We start from the raw sequence: 19,769 nt of genomic DNA, 5'->3' as shown, positions 1-19,769 counted from the left end.
ACACACAGCTCTACAGCCAGGAGTATCTGGTGAATTCAGACCTACACACACAGCTCTACAGCCAGGAGTATCTGGTGAATTCAGACCTACACACACAGCTCTACAGCCAGGAGTATCTGGTGAATTCAGACCAACACACACAGCTCTACAGCCAGGAGTATCTGGTGAATTCAGACCTACACACACAGCTCTACAGCCAGGAGTATCTGGTGAATTCAGACCTACACACACAGCTCTACAGCCAGGAGTATCTGGTGAATTCAGACCAACACACACAGCTCTACAGCCAGGAGTATCTGGTGAATTCAGACCTACACACACAACTCTACAGCCAGGAGTATCTGGTGAATTCAGACCAACACACACAACTCTACAGCCAGGAGTATCTGGTGAATTCAGACCAACACACACAGCTCTACAGCCAGGAGTATCTGGTGAATTCAGACCTACACACACAACTCTACAGCCAGGAGTATCTGGTGAATTCAGACCAACACACAGCTCTACAGCCAGGAGTATCTGGTGAATTCAGACCAGCAGAGGATTTCTGCCTGCTGGATATTAAGTGTGAATCTCCCCTATTTACCTTTTTTCAAACAGGGAAGTCATATTGAGATTAAAGTCTCTTTTGCAAATGAGCCCTGCACATTACAAAAATGAACACATCGATAGGCAAGTAGAGATAAATGATTAAATACACATTAAGACAGGATTTTTCATGTGTGTGTATAAATACAATCTCACAAAGTGAAAAAATCTCACACATGTTTACAAGGTAAACTTAATGCTTCAAAGTCTGTTTGCATCCTGGCAGTTGAACTGCTTGCAGTAAGGATTGATGAACATGGATACAAACTAAACTTGTTTGCAGACATTGTATACCTGACCAATATTGAAAACTCAATGCCCCCTGTAACGGAGACGCAGGAGGTCAAGAAGCAGGTGCAGTCGGTGAGTTTAATAGAAATTAACATGGGGGGGAAAAAAGGATTAGCATCTAAACATGAATCCAGGAAACAATACTACCTAATGGGTGATACAACGGAGTGCTAGATGAAGGGGAAGTAATCAGGGAGTGATGAAGTCCAGGTGTGCCTCGTGATGGGGTGCAGATGTGCTTAATTAAGGATCATTTGTGGAAAAAGTACCTAATTGGTATACTTGAGTAAAAGTAAAGATACCTTAATAGAAAATGACTGAGTTAAAAGTCAAAGTCACCCAGTAAAATACTACTTGAGTAAAAGTCTAAACGTATTTGGTATTAAATATACTTACGTATCAAAAGTAAATGGAATTGCTAAAATATACTTAAGTACCCAAAAGTAAATAATTTCAAATAACTTATAGTAAGCAAACCAGACTGCACAATTGTTTTTTTTTTATTTGTATTCACACTAATAATTTAGAAATTAAGCATTTGTGTTTAGTGAAGCCACCAGATCTGAGGCAGTAGGGATGACCAAGTACTTTTGGGTGTCAGGGAAAATGCATGAAGTAAAAAAAATCCATTATTTTCATTAGGAATGTAGTGAAGTAAACGTAGGCAAAAATATCAATAGTAAAGTAAAGAACAGAAACAACAAAAAATAACTTAAGTACTACTTTAAAGTATTTTTACTTAAGTACTTTACACCACTGTTAATGATGGTTGCCAGGTGTGCGTAATGATGGTTTGCTAGGGTTGGTGGTTAGTAGACCGGCTATGTCGAGCACCGGAGCGGGAGTAGACATGACAGTACCCACCGGACGTACGTCTCCATCCGCAGGATGACACTGGCCAGGGGAATGGGCCAGTCGGCAAAGGTGGAAATCTCAGATGTCGACTACCGTACTCCTCCCATTCCACCAGGTACTGGAGTCGACCCCCACAAAGCTGGGAGTCCAGGAGGTATCTAACAGCATCGGAGGGGATTCCCTCGATGTCCAGGGGAGGTGGAGGGGTGTCGTGGGGGAGACGCCATCAGCCAGGGGAGCGGTAGTCAGTGGGAAGCTGTAATCAGTATGTTACCTCATTGACCCTCCGGAGGACTTTGAATGGCCCCACAAACTGGGGGCTCAGCTACAAGCAGGGCAGGCAGACCGGGAGGTTCTTGGTGGAGCCGCAATCTGCCTGCTCCTATTGGAGGCAGCATTCCAAACTTCCTCGGTGTGCCGGAACCACTCGTCCACCGCAGGGGCTTCGGTCTGGCCTGGGGTCCACGGGACCAGGGTCGGTTGATACCCCAAGACACACTGGAAGGGAGACAGCCCGGTGGAGGAGTGAAGTGAGTTCTGAGCGCACTCTGCCAAGGGAAGGAACCGGGCCCACTCCCCCTGCTGGACCTGACAGTGTCTCCTCAGGAACCTCTCCAGCTCCTGGTTGGTCCTCTCCCTCCACCTGCCCATTGGACTGAGGCCGTGACCCGGATGTGAGGCTGACTGTGACACCCAGCTTCTCCATGAAGGCGATAAATGGGTGATAAAGGGGTGATAAAGGGGAAGTCTGGGTGTGCCTCATGATGGGGCGCAGGTGTGCGAAATGATGGTTGCCAGGTGTGGATAATGATGGTTTGCCAGGACCGGTGGTTAGTAGACCGGCGACATTGAGCGCTAGAGCAGGTGAGCAGGAGTAGACGTGACCCCCCCTTTCATACAAATATTTTCAGAATACTCTAAAATCTCAGGATATAAAATTTACTTGGAAAAAAATGAAATAATGGCAACAAGAAAAAAGGATATCTACCAATTATGTAAAACATCACAGCACCATTTAAAAATATATGGCACATGGAAACCAATTGAGGGTGGTCTATGGTGATAGGTGGGATGGGCTGAGAGTAACTGAGGGGTGCGATTAAAGAGCTTATGTTTGGTAATGCATTATTGTTATGTGACTGCTTTATATAAAAGTAAGTATGTATGTAAAATGTATATGTAGCAGAAAAGCTATTAAAAACCAAAAGGTAGTTGTCCTCCGAAAGAGAGGGGCGGTGGAGGAGTAAAAAAAAAGGACACGATCTACATAAATCCTTTAAGTGGACCACAAAAAATATTAAATACTTAGGATGCTTAATGAAATACACTACTCAAAAAGATAAAGAGAACCCTTAAACAACACATTGTAACTCCAAGTCAATCACACTTCTGTGAAATCAAACTGTACACTTAGGAAGCAACCCTGATTGACAATAAATTTCACATGCTATTGTGCAAATGGAATAGACAACAGGTGGAAATTATAGGCAATTAGTAAGACACCCCCAATAAAGGAGTGGTTCTGCAGGTGGTGACCACAGACCACTTCTCAGTTCCTATGCTTCCTGGCTGATGTTTTGGTCACTTTTGAATGCTGGCGGTGCTTTCACTCTAGTGGTAGCATGAGACGGAGTCTACAACCCACACAAGTGGCTCAGGTAGTGCAGCTCATCCAGGATGGCACATCAATGCGAGCTGTGGCAAGAAGGTTTGCTGTGTCTGTCAGCGTAGTATCCAGAGCATTGTGGCGCTACCAGGAGACAGGCCAGTACATCAGGAGACGTGTAGGAGGCCGTAGGAGGGCAACAACCCAGCAGCAGGACCGCTACCTCCGCATTTGCATGTGTCTGCTCAAACGGTCAGAAACAGACTCCATGAGGGTGGTATGAGGGCCCGACATCCACAGGTGGGGGTTGTGCTTACAGCCCAACACCGTGCAGGACGTTTGGCATTTGCCAGAGAACACCAAGTTTGGCAAATTCGCCACTGGCGCCCTGTGCTCTTCACAGATGAAAGCAGGTTCACACTGAGCACGTGACAGTCGTGACAGAGTCTGGAGACACCGTGGAGAACGTTCTGCTGCCTGCAACATCCTCCAGCATGACCGGTTTGGCGGTGGGTCAGTCATGGTATGGGGTGGCATTTCTTTGGGGGGCGGCAGAGCCCTCCATGTGCTCGCCAGAGGTAGCCTTACTGCCATTAGGTACCGAGATGAGATCCTCAGACCCCTTGTGAGACCATATGCTGGTGCGGTTGGCCCTGGGTTCCTCCTAATGCAAGACAATGCTAGACACATCTGGGACATCATGTCTTGCTCCATCCACCAACGTCACGTCACGTTGCACCACAGACTGTCCAGGAGTTGGCAGAAGCTTTAGTCCAGGTCTGGGAGGAGATCCCTCAGGAGACCATCCGCCACCTCATCAGGAGCATGCCCAGGCGTTGTAGGGAGGTCATACAGGCACGTGGAGGCCACACACACTACTGAGCCTCATTTTGACTTGTTTTAAGGACATTACAGTTGGATCAGCCTGTAGTGTGGTTTTCACCTTAAATTTTGAGTGTGACTCCAAATCCAGACGTCCGTGGGTTGATACATTCCATTGATCATTTTTGTGTGATTTTGTTGTCAGCACATTCAACTATGTAAAGAGAAAAGTATCTCTCACCCCCCCCCCCCTTAAAAGATTTAGATGCACTATTTAGATGCACTATTGTAAAGTGGCTGTTCCACTGGATGTCATAAGGTGAATGCACCAATTTGAAAGTCGCTATGGATAAGAGCGTCTGCTAAATGACTTAAATGTAAATGTAAATGTTTAAGAAGAATATTTAATTCATTCAGATCTAGGATGTGTTATTTTAGTGTTCCCTTTATTTTTTTGAGCAGTGTATAACTTTATTCCATTACTCAACAATATGAAAGCAACTTTAATTAAGTGATATACTCTTCCCAAATAATGGGGTGCAAAATAAATAAATAAATAAATACAGTAGTGGGAGAGGTAGTTGTTTGGGCTAAATTATAGATGGGCTATGCACAGGTGTAGTAATCTGTGGGCTGCTCAAAGCTAGTGAGGGAGATAAGTGTTTCCAGTTTCAGAGATGTTTGTAGTTCGTTCCAGTCATTGGTAGCAGAGAACTGGAAGGAGAGGCGGCCAAAGGAAGAATTGGTTTTGGAGGTGACCAGAGAGATATACAGTGACGGAAAAAAGTATTTGATCCCCTGCTGATTTTGTATGTTTTCCCACTGACAAAGAAATGATCCGTCTATAATTTAAATGCTAGGTTTATTTGAACAGTGAGAGACAGAATAACAAAAAAAAAATCCAGAAAAACGCATGTCAAAAAATGTTTTGCATTTTAATGAGGGAAATAAGTATTTGACCCCTCTGCAAAACATGATTAAGTACTTGGTGGCAAAACCCTTGTTGGCAATCACAGAGGACAGGTGTTTCTTGTAGTTGGCCACCAGGTTTGTATACATCTCAGGCGGGATTTTGTCACACTCCTCTTTGCCACTCCAGGACCATACCTCTTGAAACTAGGGGGTACTATTTTCATTTTTGGAAAAATAACGTTCCCAAAGTAAACAGGCTATTTTGTCAGGACAAGATGCTATAATATGCATATAATTGACAGCTTAGGATAGAAAACACTCTAACGTTTCCAAAACTGTAAAAATACATATTGTCTGTGAGTATAACAGAACTGATATTGCAGGCGAAAGCCTGAGAAAAATCGAATCAGGAAGGGACTCTTATTTAGAAAGCTCTGCGTTCCTATGTGTCCCTATTGAGCAGTGAATGAGATATCAACCAGATTCCTTTTTCTATGGCTTCCCTAATGTGTCTAGTGTCACAATACATCGTTTCAGGCTTTTATTTTGAAGAATGAGCCTGAACGACAACATTGCGTCAGTGGTCAGCTGGAGGCTCTCAGAGTGTTTTGTGCGTAAAAGACAAATGCGGCCATTGTTTCTCTCTTTCCTACTAAGAAGCCACCTGTCCCGGTTGATATATTATCGAATAGATATTTGAAAAACACCTTGAGGCTTGATTATAAAAAAAAAAGTTTTCCATGTTTCTGTCGATATTATGGATCTAATTTGGAATATTTTTCGGCGTTGTCGTGACCGCAGTTTCCGGTGGATTTCTCAACCAAATGTGAAGTACAAACGGAGGTGTTTCGGCTATAAAAAATCATCTTTATGGGACAAAATGAACATTTTCTGTCTAACTGGGAGTCTCGTGAGTGAAAACATCCGAAGCTCATCAATGGTAAACGATTTAATTTGATTGCTTTTCTGATTTTCGTGACCAAGCTGCCTGCTGCTAGCTAGGCATAATGCTATGCTAGGCTATCGATAAACTTACACAAATGCTTGTCTTGCTTTGGCTGTAAAGCATAATTTCAACATCTGAGATGACAGGGAGATTATCAAAAGGCTAAGCTGTGTTTCAATATATTTCACTTGTGATTTCATGAATATGAATATTTTCTAGTAATATTTTTTGTCCTTTGCATTATGCTAATTAGTGTCAGTTGATGACAATTGGCCCAGGTCCGGGAGAGGGAGTTCCAAGAGGTTAATGTGCTTCTTCTTGAGCCACTCCTTTGCTGCCTTGGCCGTGTGTTTTGGGTCATTGTCATGCTGGAATAGCCATCCACGACCCATTTCAATGCCCTGGCTGAGGTAAAGGAGGTTCTCACCCAAGATTTGACGGTACATGGCCCCGTCCATCGTCCCTTTGATGCGGTGAAGTTGTCCTGTCCCCTTAGCAGAAAAACATGTTTGACGGTGGGAATGGTGTTCTTGGGGTCATAGGTGAGTTGAGTTGATGCAAAAGAGCTCAATTTTGGTCTCATCTGACCACAACACTTTCACCCAGTTGTCCTCTGAATCATTCAGATGTTCAATATCAAACTTCAGACTGGCATGTACAGTGGGGCAAAAAAGTATTTATTCAGCCACCGATTGTGCAAGTTCTCCCAATTAAAAAGATGACGCCGCCAAGGGACTCAAATCCTGCAGTGCCAGACGTGTCTCCCTGCTTAAGCCAGTACATGTCCAGGCCCGTCTGAAGTTTGCTGGAGAGCATTTGGATGATCCAGAAGAAGATTGGGAGAATGTCGTATGGTCAGATGAAACCAAAATATAACTTTTTGATAAAAACTCAACTCATCGTGTTTCGAGGACAAAGAATGCTGAGTTGCATCCAAAGAACACCATACCTACTGTGAAGCATGGGGGTGGAAACATCATGCTTTGGGGCTGTTTTTCTACAAAGGGACCAGGACGACTGATCCGTGTAAAGGAAAGAATGAATGGGGCCATGTATCTTGAGATTTTGAGTGAAAACCTCATTCCATCAGCAATGGCATTGACGTGGCTGGGTCATTCAGCATGACAATGATCCCAAACACACCGCCCGGGCAACGAAGGAGTGGCTTCGTAAGAAGTATTTCAAGGTGCTGGAGTAGCCTAGCCAGTCTCCAGATCTCAACCCCATAGAACATCTTTGGAGGGAGTTGAAAGTCCGTGTTGCCCAGCAACAGCCCTAAAACATCACTGCTCTAGAGGAGATCTGCATGGAGGAATGGGCCAAAATACCAGCAACAGCGTGTGAAAACCTTGTGAAGACGTACAGAAAACGTTTGACCTCTATCATTGCCAACAAAGGGTATATAACAAAGTATATACCTAATGCTTATTTTCCACCATAATTTGCAAATTAATTCATAAAAAATCCCTACAATGTGATTTTTTTGATTTTTTTCTTCTCATTTTGTCTGTCATAGTTGAAGTGAAATTTACAGGCCTCTCTCATATTTTTAAGTGGAGAACTTGCAGAATTGGTGGCTGACTAAATACTTTTTTGCCCCACTGTATATGCATAGAGATAATAAATATATATATAATCTGTTTGCATGTATATAATGCTGTATATTCCTAGAATGTGTTCAACATTTATGAATGGGTATCGAATTAGGACAATAAAATATCAAATATATATAGTTCGAACCAGCCACAAAACCTTGCTAAGCTAAAGCCTAGGCAGTACTTCGGGGAGCTAATGCAAGTCTTCATTTCTCATGCAAGGGTATTCATCACATATGAAGTCTGATTCCCATGCCAGCTTTGTTATATGTGTGTGTTTGTGTACACATCAATGTGTGAATGTGATTATCCGACAATCCAGACACTTGGGGGTTAACTCAGCCAAGGATGCTCTCTCTCCCCTCACCAGAGTAGTTTCGATGGGGTTCTGAGTGGAGACATGGCCACACATCCTGTTGCTGATGCCAGAAGTGGAGTGTAACAGAGATGTTTAGAGCATATTTGCTTTGCTTTGCTTGCATTCCTCCATGTACTGCCTGCTAAAATAATAAAAGCCTGGGTTACTTCAGGTCGGCCTTGGCCAAGGGAGACGGAACATGCATTGTTGTCATTGGCTCCTTCTGAGGAGCCATCTTAAAGGTACCGTACAGTGTCTTAAAGGTAGAGTAGTTTGAGTACTAAGGAGCTGCCCATATTATTGAATGAGTGTACTTTGTGTCCCTGTCACTGTGATAGGTGTCTGTAGGGTAGAGGTTCAGATTCAGAATCACATAGGCAGTACTTTCTTTAAACATTTTATTACATTTTCACTTAGGACTTACATTTTTTTTTTTTTAAGATTGAACCATGGCCTATTTTATTGCCTTTTAACACCCTTACCTCATTTGCACACACTGTATATATATACTTTTTGTTTTGTTTTTACTGTATTATTGACTGTGTTTTGTTTACTCCATGTGTAACTCTGTGTTGTTGTATGTGTCAAATTGCTATGCTTTATCTTGGCCAGGTCGCAGTTGCAAATGAGAACTTGTTCTCAAGTGACCTACCTGGTTAAATAAAGGTGAGAAAAAAAAACATGGGAACATTGCTTTTAAAAACCGCAAAACCTACTGTATAACCCGTGATCGGACTGAATCCCAGCCTTAGGAAGCATTAGCTGGAAATCAGAGTCTGTGTGTGAAGGAGAGACCTGGGTCATTGTCAGTATGCATTAAACAGAAGAACATGTTTGTTTCTCTAGCAATTTGCCTCTCCACCTGTACCCAGCCACACTATCAATGATCCAGAAAATCACCTGTAACGATCTCCGCTGTTCCCCAGAACTCATGGGTCATAGTGGATTTGAAAAGTGTTTCAGTGTGTTGTTCTTTTCTTGAACTATCTTTTCTAGATAAAAATAAAGATTCTGCAGGCTACAGAAACAACCCGATATTCAGATTACAAATACATGGATTATTTTATACTGCCCCCTCCCGAAAACAATCATTGGATTATATGCTAAAAGTGATTTTTGGTTACAGAGACAAGTCATATCCATGTACGAACAGAATATTAGGACAAGTCAGCTAGACGAGTCATTGTGTGCTCAAACATGGATAATTGTTTATACTGTATGGATCGATATGTTTGTTACATTGTGTTTTACTCTATGACTTGGTGATCAGCTTGAAACATTCCCTATAGCATTTTTGGCACATATATTGTAAATGGCTGTACTATTTTGCCTTTTTGCAATGCAATCATGATCATTATATACTAAGTCGAGAAGTAATTAACAAAACAGTCCATGAAATAAAATGCAAATAATAAATGAGTGTTTTGAGATGTGATTAGGGCTCTGGTCAAAAGTAGTCAACTATGTACGCATAGGGTGCCATTTGGGACGCATTCATTTGTATGGTTGTTCCAATATCAAATCAAATCGAGCTTTATTTATACTGCACATTTCAGACATGAAAGGCAACGCAATGTGCTTCACAGGAAGAAAAACAACAACATAGAAATGAATCGGATCTCCATGGTTGTGCTCTTGTGCTATAGTTTTATGGGAATATAAATATGGTAATTATATGTCTATTGCACATTGATTAGTTGTAAACATACTGGAACACTCAGACAAGTGACGTCAGTGAACACAGTAGTTTCATACCAAAAAATGTGGCTTGTTTGTACAGAGAGAGTGCGGTGTGTGTGTGTGTTCTTTAGACGTGATTATTTCTTTGTGTACTGTATGCCGGTGTGTTTAAGTTTGTTTTTGTCAGCGCACAAACAATACCTGTAATACCTGTAATATCTATTTGATTGTAAGCATGTGTATGTGTGTACAGTATTTGCTTGCGCATATTTCTATGAGTAGTGTGACTTTCTGTAATTTTGTCAGCACCTCTACCAACTTTTTGGGCATGTGTGTCAGCTCCAGCTTTTTACTGTATGTGTTTGTCAAAGTCAAACTAAGATGCTTAGTCATGGTCAAACTCAGCGTCCGTCTTACACCTCCCCCCTCTCTCTTCCTCCACAGACGGCCCGAGAACAGGATGTTAATGCTTGATGGAATGCCTGCAGTCCGAGTCAAAGCCGAGCCCCTGGAATCGGAACACGGGGTAAGAGAGCAGTTTTCCAAACATTTCCTATTTTTCCTTCCTCCTTTTTTTCTTTCCTCCTATCGACAACAGCCCTATAATCGCTCCTGGGGGGAGGAAGAGATCGAGATCGAGAGAGAGAGAGAGAGAGTTAGTGACAGGGAGGGAGGGAGTACGAGGGAAGAGAGTGCGGGGGCTCGGAGGAGTGGTCGTAGAGAGTGGTGGTGAGGAGGAGAGGAGAGGGCTTAAACAGCTGCGGTCAGAATGCATAAAGGACTTACAGTGAGGTTGCTTTAGCTAGCAGGGAGTCCATGTTGGCAGGGGGGCAGAGTAACTGCTTCAGGGAGAGACACAAGGAAAACTCCCAAAACGAAGTATATCTCTCTCTTGCTTCTTTGTCTCCCCTGCCCTCTCTTTCCCCCTTTCTCTCTGCCTCTCTCCAATTCAAAATCAAAACACACACACAGTCTCAGTCTCTCCCTATAAGTCTCTTTCTCTCCCTAACTAGCTGTATGCTGGAATCTGTCTCTCTCCGTCCTCTGCCGAAAGCCAACCAACTCTGTCTTTCCATCTATGCAAACACTCACTATCATCCCTCCATCTCTCCCTCCATCTCTCTCACTCGCCTACACACAGTCTCTCTCACCCTTCGTTCTCTCCCACTATCCCCCACTCTCCCCCTCAGACATGCTTTCAGTTCCAATCCTCTCTCCGTTCAATTCAAGACCGGCATGAAATGTAAGGACATTTCTTCGCAATTTGCAACAACTGCGACAAGAATTTTGTTTTAAGTATCTAACAATATGTGTCATAGGAGGATAAGACGTGAAAACAAAGAAAGCTCTCTCTCTCTCTCTCTCTCTCTCTCTCTCTCTCTCTTTGTCACGATTCTCTTAATACTCTTCCTGTAACATGATGCTCTTGCCCACCTGAGCAGAGCAGCCCTTTAAACTGTGTCACCACAATATGCACAAAAAGTGACACTTTCATGGGTGTTTGGTATGCTTCATCCTTTGCTTTCCCCTTAATTTGCACAATTAGCTACCTTAGATGGGATGCATACTGTAGTGTAGTAAGTAAAGTGTATGTCTTCTACCATTCCTCGCTGCCAGTTATGATGTAATTGCAACTAGTTTTGGCCACTGAGTGAAGTCTCTACTGTAACAGGAGTCCAAAGATATACTATATTATTGTTTTTTTCCCAAACATAAGTGCTCTTTAGTCAAAAAATCATCAGCTACAGACATGAAGTGGTCTTCTGCTGTGCAGAAGCTGTTGCTAGGTTACGACAGAGCTTTGTGTAGCTGTTACAGCTGTGTGTGTGCAGAGGAGTCCAGCCAATGTTTTATTTTTAGTGATGGCTGTCACCATGATGAATAGTATATCAGTTATCAATAACTTGTTGATTCTAATGTGTTTTGTAATTGGAGATATAATGTCTGTGACAGGGTGGGCTCATTTCTAAATTGAGTTGGGGTCTTTCATTCCAATACAAGTGTCCAATTTGAATTGAATTAGAATTAAAGGAAATATAATTTATGCTGGGCAAAAATGTAAACAAGTAAAGTGTTGGTCCCGTGTTTCATGAGCTAAAATAAAATAAAATAAAATTATACACTCATTTTTTTCATTATTATTATTATTTGTATTATTTTTGTTGACATCCCTGTTAGTGACAATGTTTCCTTTGCCAAGATAATCCATCCAACTGACAGGTGTGGCATATCAAGAAACTGATTAAACAGCATATGGTGCACCTTGTGCTGGGGACAATAAAGGCCACTCTAAAATGTGCAGTTTTGTCATACATCACAATGCCACAGATGTCCCAAATTTTGAGGGACAATGCAATTGGCATGCTGACTGCAGTAATGTCTACCAGAGCTGTTGAAAGATAATTAAATGTTCATAAAATGTCTCTACCATAAGCCGTCTGAGACCAGCCTCCCGGACAGCTGATGAATCTAGGGTTTGCACAACAGAAATATCGTCAGAAACCGTCTCAGGGAAGCTCATCTGCATGCTTGTGGTCCTCACCAGGGTTTTGACCTGACTGCAGTTCTGCGTCGTAACCGACTTCAGTGGGCGAATGCTCACCTTCGGTGGCTGTCACGTTGGAGAAGTGTGCTCTTCACTGATGAATACCGGTTTCAACTGTACAGGGCAGATGGCAGAGTGTGAGCAAGCGGTTTGCTGATGTCAACGTTGTGAACAGAGTGCCCCATGTTGGCGGTGTGGTTATGGTATGGGCAGGCATAAGTTACAGACAACGAACCCACTTGTATTTTATCAAAAGCAATTTGAATGCACAGAGACACGGTGACGAGATCATGAGGCCCATTGTCGTGCCATTCGTCCGCCGCCATCATCTCATGTTTCAGCATGATAATGGATGGCCCCATGTCACAAGGATCTGTACACAATTCCTGCAATTCCACAATTTCAGTTCTTCCGTGGCCTGCATACTGACGTGTCACCCACTGAGCATGTTTGGGATGCTTTTGGTATACGTGAATTTCAGCGTGTTCCAGTTCCTGCCAATATGCAGCAACTTTGCACAGCCCTTGAAGAGGAGTGGGACAACATTCCACAGGCCACAATCAACATCTGGATAACATGTGTGAAATCCTTGATAATGTATGTGATATCAACAGAGATGTGTATTTTCTGGTTGATTTAAATATTGACTGGCTTCATCAAGAAAAAGCTTCAAACTGTAACCAGTACCTACAACCTGGTTCAGGTCATCAGTCAAACTACCAGGGTAGTTAGAAACAGCACATGAATTAAATCATCAACATGTATTGATCACATCTTTACCAATGCTACAGAAATGTGCTTGAAAGCAGTATCCAGATCCATCGGATGTAGTGATCACAATATAGTAGCCATATCTAGGAAAACCCAAGTTCCAAAGGCTGGGCTTAATATAGTGAATAAGAGGTCATACAATAAGTTTTGTAGTGATTCATATGTTGTTGATGTAAAGAATATTTGTTGGGTCGTGGTGTGTAATGAAGAGCAAACAGACGTTACACTTGACACATTTATGAAATTGCTGTAAAAACGTTTAAATCCCTGTGGATTGATGAGGAATTTAAACATTTTATGGTTGAGAGGGATGAGGAAAAGGGAATGGCAAATAAGTCTGGCTGCACAATCGATTGGCAAACGTACTGTACTTTTATGATTTTTTCATTGGCAAGAAGAGCAAACTTTGGAATGACATGCCAGCAACAAACGCTGCATTACACATCCAACTATATCTGACCAAATTATGAAAGACAGGAATTGTAATTTTGAATTCTGTAAAGTGAGTGTGGAAGAGGTGAAATAATTATTGTCTATCAACAATGGCAAGCCATCGGGGTCTGACGGATGATATTATCACTCCTATTTGCCATATCTTCAATTTAAGCCTACTAGAAAGTGTGTAACGTCAGACCTGGAGGGAGGCAAAAGTCATGCTGCTACCTAAGAATAGTAAAGTCCCCTTTAATGGCTCCAATAGCTGACCAATCAGCCTGTTACCAACTCGTAGTAAAGTTTTTGAAAAAATTGTGTGTTGACCAGACTTTCAGGACATTCAACAAGCACAGCACTTAGACAAATGACTGATGATTGGCTAAGAGACAGTTATAATAAAACGATTGTGGGGGATGTTTCATTAGACTTCAGTGTGGCTTTTGACATTATCGATCATAGTCTGCTACTCAAATAGCCACCCTTTGCCTTGATGACAGCTCTCTCAACCAGCTGATTTTCTTTTTCAACAGTCTTGAAGTAGTTCCCACATATGCTGAGCACTTGTTGGCTGCTTTTCTTTCACTCTGCGGTCCAACTCATCCCAAACCATCTCAATTTGGTTGAGGTCAGGTTATTTTGGAGACCAGGTCATCTGATGCAGTACTCCATCACTCTCCTTTTTGGTCAAATAGCCGTTACACAGCCTGGAGGTGTGTTGGGTCATTGTCCTGTTGAAAATGATTGACCCATTAAGCCCAAACCAGATGGAATGGCGTTTCACTGCAGAATGCTGTGATACTCATGCTGGTTAAGTGTGCCTTGAATTCTAAATAAATCACAGACAGTGTCACCAGCAAAGGACCATAACACCACATCCACGCTTTACGGTGGGAAATACACATGCAGAGATCATCTGTTCTCCCACACCACATCTCAGAAACACTTGGCGGTTGGAACCAAAAATCATCGATTTGGACTCCAGACCAGAGCACAAATTTCCACCGGTCTAATGTCCATTGCTCAAGAGAATGCCAAGATTGTGCAAAGCTGTCATCAAGGCAAAGAGTGGCTATTTGAAGAATCTCAAATATAACATATATTTTGATTTGTTTAACCTCTCTAGGGTACTTGGGACGCTAGCGTCCCATCTGGCCAATATCCAGTGAGATTGCAGAGCGCCATATTCAAATACAGAAATGCTCATTATAAAAATTCAGAAAACAAAACATATTTTACATAGGTTTAAAGATTAACTTCTTGTTAAACCAACCACAGTGTCATTTTATAAAATGCTTTTTGGCGAAATCATACCTAGCCCAGAACATACCTAGCCCAGAACATATCCCAGTTGACAAATTATTACAAACAGTAACCAGCCAAGCAGAAGCGTTACAGAAATAGAGATACAATTAATCCCTTACCTTTGATGATCTTCATATGATGGCAATCAGAAGACATTAATTTACTCAATAAATGTTCCTTTTGTTTGATGAAGTCTCTTTATATCCAAAAACCTCTGTTTTGTTAGTGCGTTTTCTTCAGTAATCCACAGGCTCAAACGCAGTCAAAATAATCAGACAAAAAAAATCTCAATTGTACCGGTAAAGTTCATAGAAACATGTCAAAAGGTAAATCAGAAATGCACATGCGCATGAAAAAGCTCTGCGACACGGTAGGGTCCACTCGTTCAGACTGGTCGTACTCCCTCATTCATAAGAATACAAGCCTGAAACGATTTCTAAAGACTGTTGACATCTAGTGGAAGGCATAGGAACTGCAAATGGAGTCCTAAGTCAATAGATACTGTAATAGAAAACTACAAAAACCCCAAAAAACGACTTCCTGAATGGATTTTTCTCAGGTTTTCGCCTGCTAAATCAGTTCTGTTCTTCAGACACTATGTTAATAGTTTTGGAAACTTTAGAGTGTTTTCTATCCAAATCTACCAATTATATGCATATCGTATCTTCTGGGTCCGAGTAGCAGGCCATTTAATTTGGGCATGCTTTTCATCCAATAATCCGAATGCTGCCCCCTACCCTAGAGAATTATAACACTTTTTTGGTTACTACATGATTCCATATGTGTTATTTCATAGTTTTGATGTCTTCACAATTATTCTACGATGTAGAAATTAGTCAAAATAAAGAAAAACACTTGAATAAAAATATTCCAGTCTGTGTAAACAAAACAGTCCTGTAGCTTAGCATCTGCTTCATCTGATCACTTTTTTTATTGATGTAGTCACTGGAGTCACTTTCATTTTCGCTTGTAAACAGGAATCAGCAGCAAAGGATTATGGTCAGATTCTCCAAATGGAGAGCGAGGGAGAGCTTTGTATGCATCGCTGTGTATGGAGTAAAGGTGCTCAAGAGTTTTCTTCCTCTGGTTGCACATTTAACCTGCTGATAGAAACATGGTTTAATATTAGATTAGAATTAGATTTAAGTTTCCCTGCATTAAACTCCCCGGCTACTAGGAGCGCCGCCTCTGAGTGAGCGTTTTCTTTTTTGCTTATGGTGGAATACATCTAATTCAATGCTGTCTGAGATCAGCCTCTGACTGTGGTGGTATATAGACAGCTACAAAAAATACAGATGAAAACTTTCTATGTAGATAGTTTGGTCTACAGCTTATCATGAGATACTCTACCTCAGGCGAGCAATAGCTCAAGACTTCCTTTGATTTGATGGGGGTCTAAAACTTTTGCCCGGTAATGTACGTGTTATGGCTTTACACCCCTGCTATATTGTGGATAAAGAGTTACCTGTCTAACAGAACACAGAGGGTGTTCTTTAAAACTTCATATGGCTTGAATCCCACTAACGGGATCGATATGACAACAGCCAGTGAGTTTCAAGAGGTTAAAACTTCGTATGGCTTGAATCCTACTAACGGGATCGATATGACAACAGCCAGCCAAATTCAAAACAACAGAAATCCCATAATAAAAATTCCTCAAACATAGAAGTATTTTACACCATTTTAAAGATACACTTATTGTTAATCCCACCGCAGTGTCCAATTTCAAAAAGTCTTTATGACGAAAGCACACCAAGCGATTATCTTAGGTCTGCACCTCGTCACAGAAAAACACAGCCATTTTTTCCAGCCAAAGAGAGATGTAACAAAAAGCAGAAATATAGATAATATGAATCACTAACCTTTGATGATCTTCATCAGAAGACACTCATAGGACTTCATGTTACATAATACATGCATGTTTTATTCGATAAAGTTCATATTTATTTACAGTGGGGCAAAAAAGTATTTAGTCAGCCACCAATTGTGGTTCTCCCACTTAAAAAGATGAGAGAGGCCTTTAACCTGTTAGGCCGCCCCATCCCGGATCCGGGATTGTGACTACAGCCTCAAGCTCATTACCATAACGCAACATTAGCGATTTCTGAAAATTGCAAAATAAATGAAATAAATATGCCTGTCCTCAAGCTTATCCTTTTCTTAACAATCCTGTCGTCTCAGATTTTCAAAATATGCTTTAGAACCAGAGAAAATCAATAATTTGTGTAAGAGTGGTGATAGCTAGCGTAGCATTTAGCGTTAGCATTTAGCACGCAACATTCACAAAAACCAGCAAAGGGATCAAATAAAATAATTTACCTTTGAAGAACTTCAGATGTTTCAATGAGGAGACTCTCAGTTACATAGCAGATGTCCAGTTTTTCCTGAAAGATGCTTGTGTAGGACACAACGTTCCGTTTTGTTACTATGCATTTGGCTACCGAAACTAACCGAAAATTCAGTCACCTAAACGTCGAACTTTTTCCGAATTAACTCCATAATATCGACTGAAACATGGAAAACGTTGTTTGAATCAATCCTCAAGGTGTTTGGTCATATATCTCTTCATTGAAATGCCAGTCCTAGACACGTGCATTCTTCTCTGATTCGGATGGAAAAATACTGGGACCTGACTTTTGCGCACCAATTTCCACGCAGACACCATGCGGGACACTTGGTAATTGTAGGCTCTTATGGCCAATCTTCCAATGATATGCCTACAAATACGTCACAATGCTGCAGACACCTGGGGGAAACGATAGGAAGTGTCCGTTGATTCCTGTGCCATTCACAGCCATATAAGGAGATCATGGAAAACGTGCCTTCAAAAATCCTGTTGATTTCCTGGTCACTCAAACATCTTGGTTTTGCCTGTAGATATTGTTCTATGGCACTCACAGTGAAAATCTTTGCAGTTCTGGAAACGTCAGAGTGTCTTCTTTCCAAAACTATCAATTCCAAGCATAGTCGAGCATCTTTTCGTGACAAAATATCGCGCTAAAAACGGGCACGTCTTTTTATCCAAAAATGAAATACTGCCCCTAGAGTTCTAACAGGTTAATTTACATCATAGGTACACTTCAAAAATGACAGACAAAATGAGAGAGAAAAAAATCCAGAAAATCACATTGTAGGATTTTTAATGAATTTATTTGCAAATTATGGTGGAAAATAAGTATTTGGTCACCTACAAACAAGCAAGATTTCTGGCTCTCACAGACCTGTAACTTCTTCTTACCTGTATTAATGGCACCTGTATGAACTTATCATTATAAAAGACACCTGTCCACAACCTCAAACAGTCACACTCCAAACTCCACTATGGCCAGGACCAAAGAGCTGTCAAAGGACACCAGAAACAAAATTGTAGACCTGCACCAGGCTGGGAAGACTGATCTGCAATAGGTAAGCAGCTTGGTTTGAAGAAATCAACTGTGGAAGCAATTATTAGGAAATGGAAGACATACAAGACCACTGATAATCTCCCTCGATCTGGGGCACCACGCAAGATCTCACCCGTGTGGTCAAAATGATCACAAGAACGGTGAGCAAAAATCCCAGAACCACATGGGGGGACCTAGTGAATGACCTGCAGAGAGCTGGGACCAAAGTAACAAAGCCTACCATCAGTAACACACTACGACGCCAGGGACTCAAATCCTGCAGTGCCAGACGTGTCCCCCTGCTTAAGCCAGTACATGTTCAGGCCCGTCTGAAGTTTGCTGGAGAGCATTTGAATGATCCAGAAGAAGATTGGGAGAATGTCATATGGTCAGATGAAACCAAAATATAACTTTTTGGTAAAAACTCAACTCGTCGTGTTTGGAGGACAAAGAATGCTGAATTGCATCCAAAGAACACCATACCTACTGTGAAGCATGGGGGTGGAAACATCATGCTTTGGGGCTGTTTTTCTGCAAAGGGACCAGGACGATTGATCCGTGTAAAGGAAAGAATGAATGGGGCCATGTATCGTTGAGTGAAAACCTCCTTCCATCAGCAAGTGCATTGAAGATGAAACGTGGCTGGGTCATTCAGCATGACAATGATCCCAAACACACCGCCCGGGCAACGAAGGAGTGGCTTCGTAAGAAGCATTTCAAGGTCCTGGAGTGGCCTAGCCAGTCTCCAGATCTCAACCCCATAGAAAATCTTTGGAGGGAGTTGAAAGTCCGTGTTGCCCAGCAACAGCCCCAAAACATCACTGCTCTAGAGGGGATCTGCATGGAGGAATGGGCCAAAATACCAGCAACAGTGTGTGAAGACTTACAGAAAACGTTTGACCTCTGTCGTTGCCAACAAAGGGTATGTAACAAAGTATTGAGAGTAACTTTTGTTATTGACCAAATACTTATTTTCCACCATAATTTGCAAATAAATTCATTAAAAATCCTACAATGTGATTTTCTTAATTTGTTTCCTCATTTTGTCTGTTATAGCTGAAGTGTACCTCTGATGAGAATTACAGGCCTCTCTCATCTTTTTAAGTGGGAGAACTTGCACAATTGGTAGCTGACTAAATACATTTTTGCCCCACTGTACAAATATCTGAGGTTACATTGGCGCGTTATGTTTAGTAGTTCCAAAACATCCGGTGATTTTGCAGAGAGACACAAATTTATAGAATTACTCATAATAAACATTGATAAAAGATACAACTCTTACGCATGAAATTAGAAATGCACTTCTCCTTAATGCAACCGCTGTATCAGATTTAAAAAAATCTTTACCTAAAAAGCACACCATGCAATAATCTGAGTACAGCGCTCAGACAACAAATCAAGCCATACAGATATCCGCCATGTTGTGGAGTCAACAGATGTCAGAAATAACATTATAAATATTCACTTACCTTTGATGATCTTCATCATCATGCACTCCCAGGAATCCCAGTTCCACAGAAAATGTTTGATTTGTTTCGATAAAGTCCATCATTTATGTCCAAATACATCCTTTTTGTTAACGCGTTTAGCCCAGTAATCCAAATTCATGACGCGCAGGCCAGACGAAAAGTCAAAAAGTTCCGTTACAGTCCGTAGAAACATGTCAAACAAAGTATACAA

At 41.7% G+C, this 19,769-nt stretch overlaps 1 protein-coding gene across 2 annotated transcripts in view; it reads left to right on the top strand.

Moving 5' to 3' along the window:
• klf12b (Kruppel-like factor 12b) overlaps positions 1-19,769 on the top strand; it is a 151,889-nt gene that overhangs the window by 61,268 nt on the left and 70,852 nt on the right. For both annotated transcript variants that reach the window (XM_035773105.2, XM_035773106.2), the window contains exon 2: positions 10,098-10,179. In XM_035773105.2, coding sequence (XP_035628998.1) covers positions 10,114-10,179 — 66 coding nt within the window. In that variant the 5' untranslated portion in view covers positions 10,098-10,113. The remainder of the gene's footprint in view (positions 1-10,097; positions 10,180-19,769) is intronic.

This window comes from Oncorhynchus keta, chromosome 7, assembly GCF_023373465.1.
Source record: "Oncorhynchus keta strain PuntledgeMale-10-30-2019 chromosome 7, Oket_V2, whole genome shotgun sequence".
Taxonomy (NCBI): Eukaryota; Metazoa; Chordata; class Actinopteri; order Salmoniformes; family Salmonidae; genus Oncorhynchus; species Oncorhynchus keta.
The sequence above is the reverse complement of the archived record's forward strand: the minus strand, read 5'-3'. Positions and strand labels throughout refer to the sequence as shown.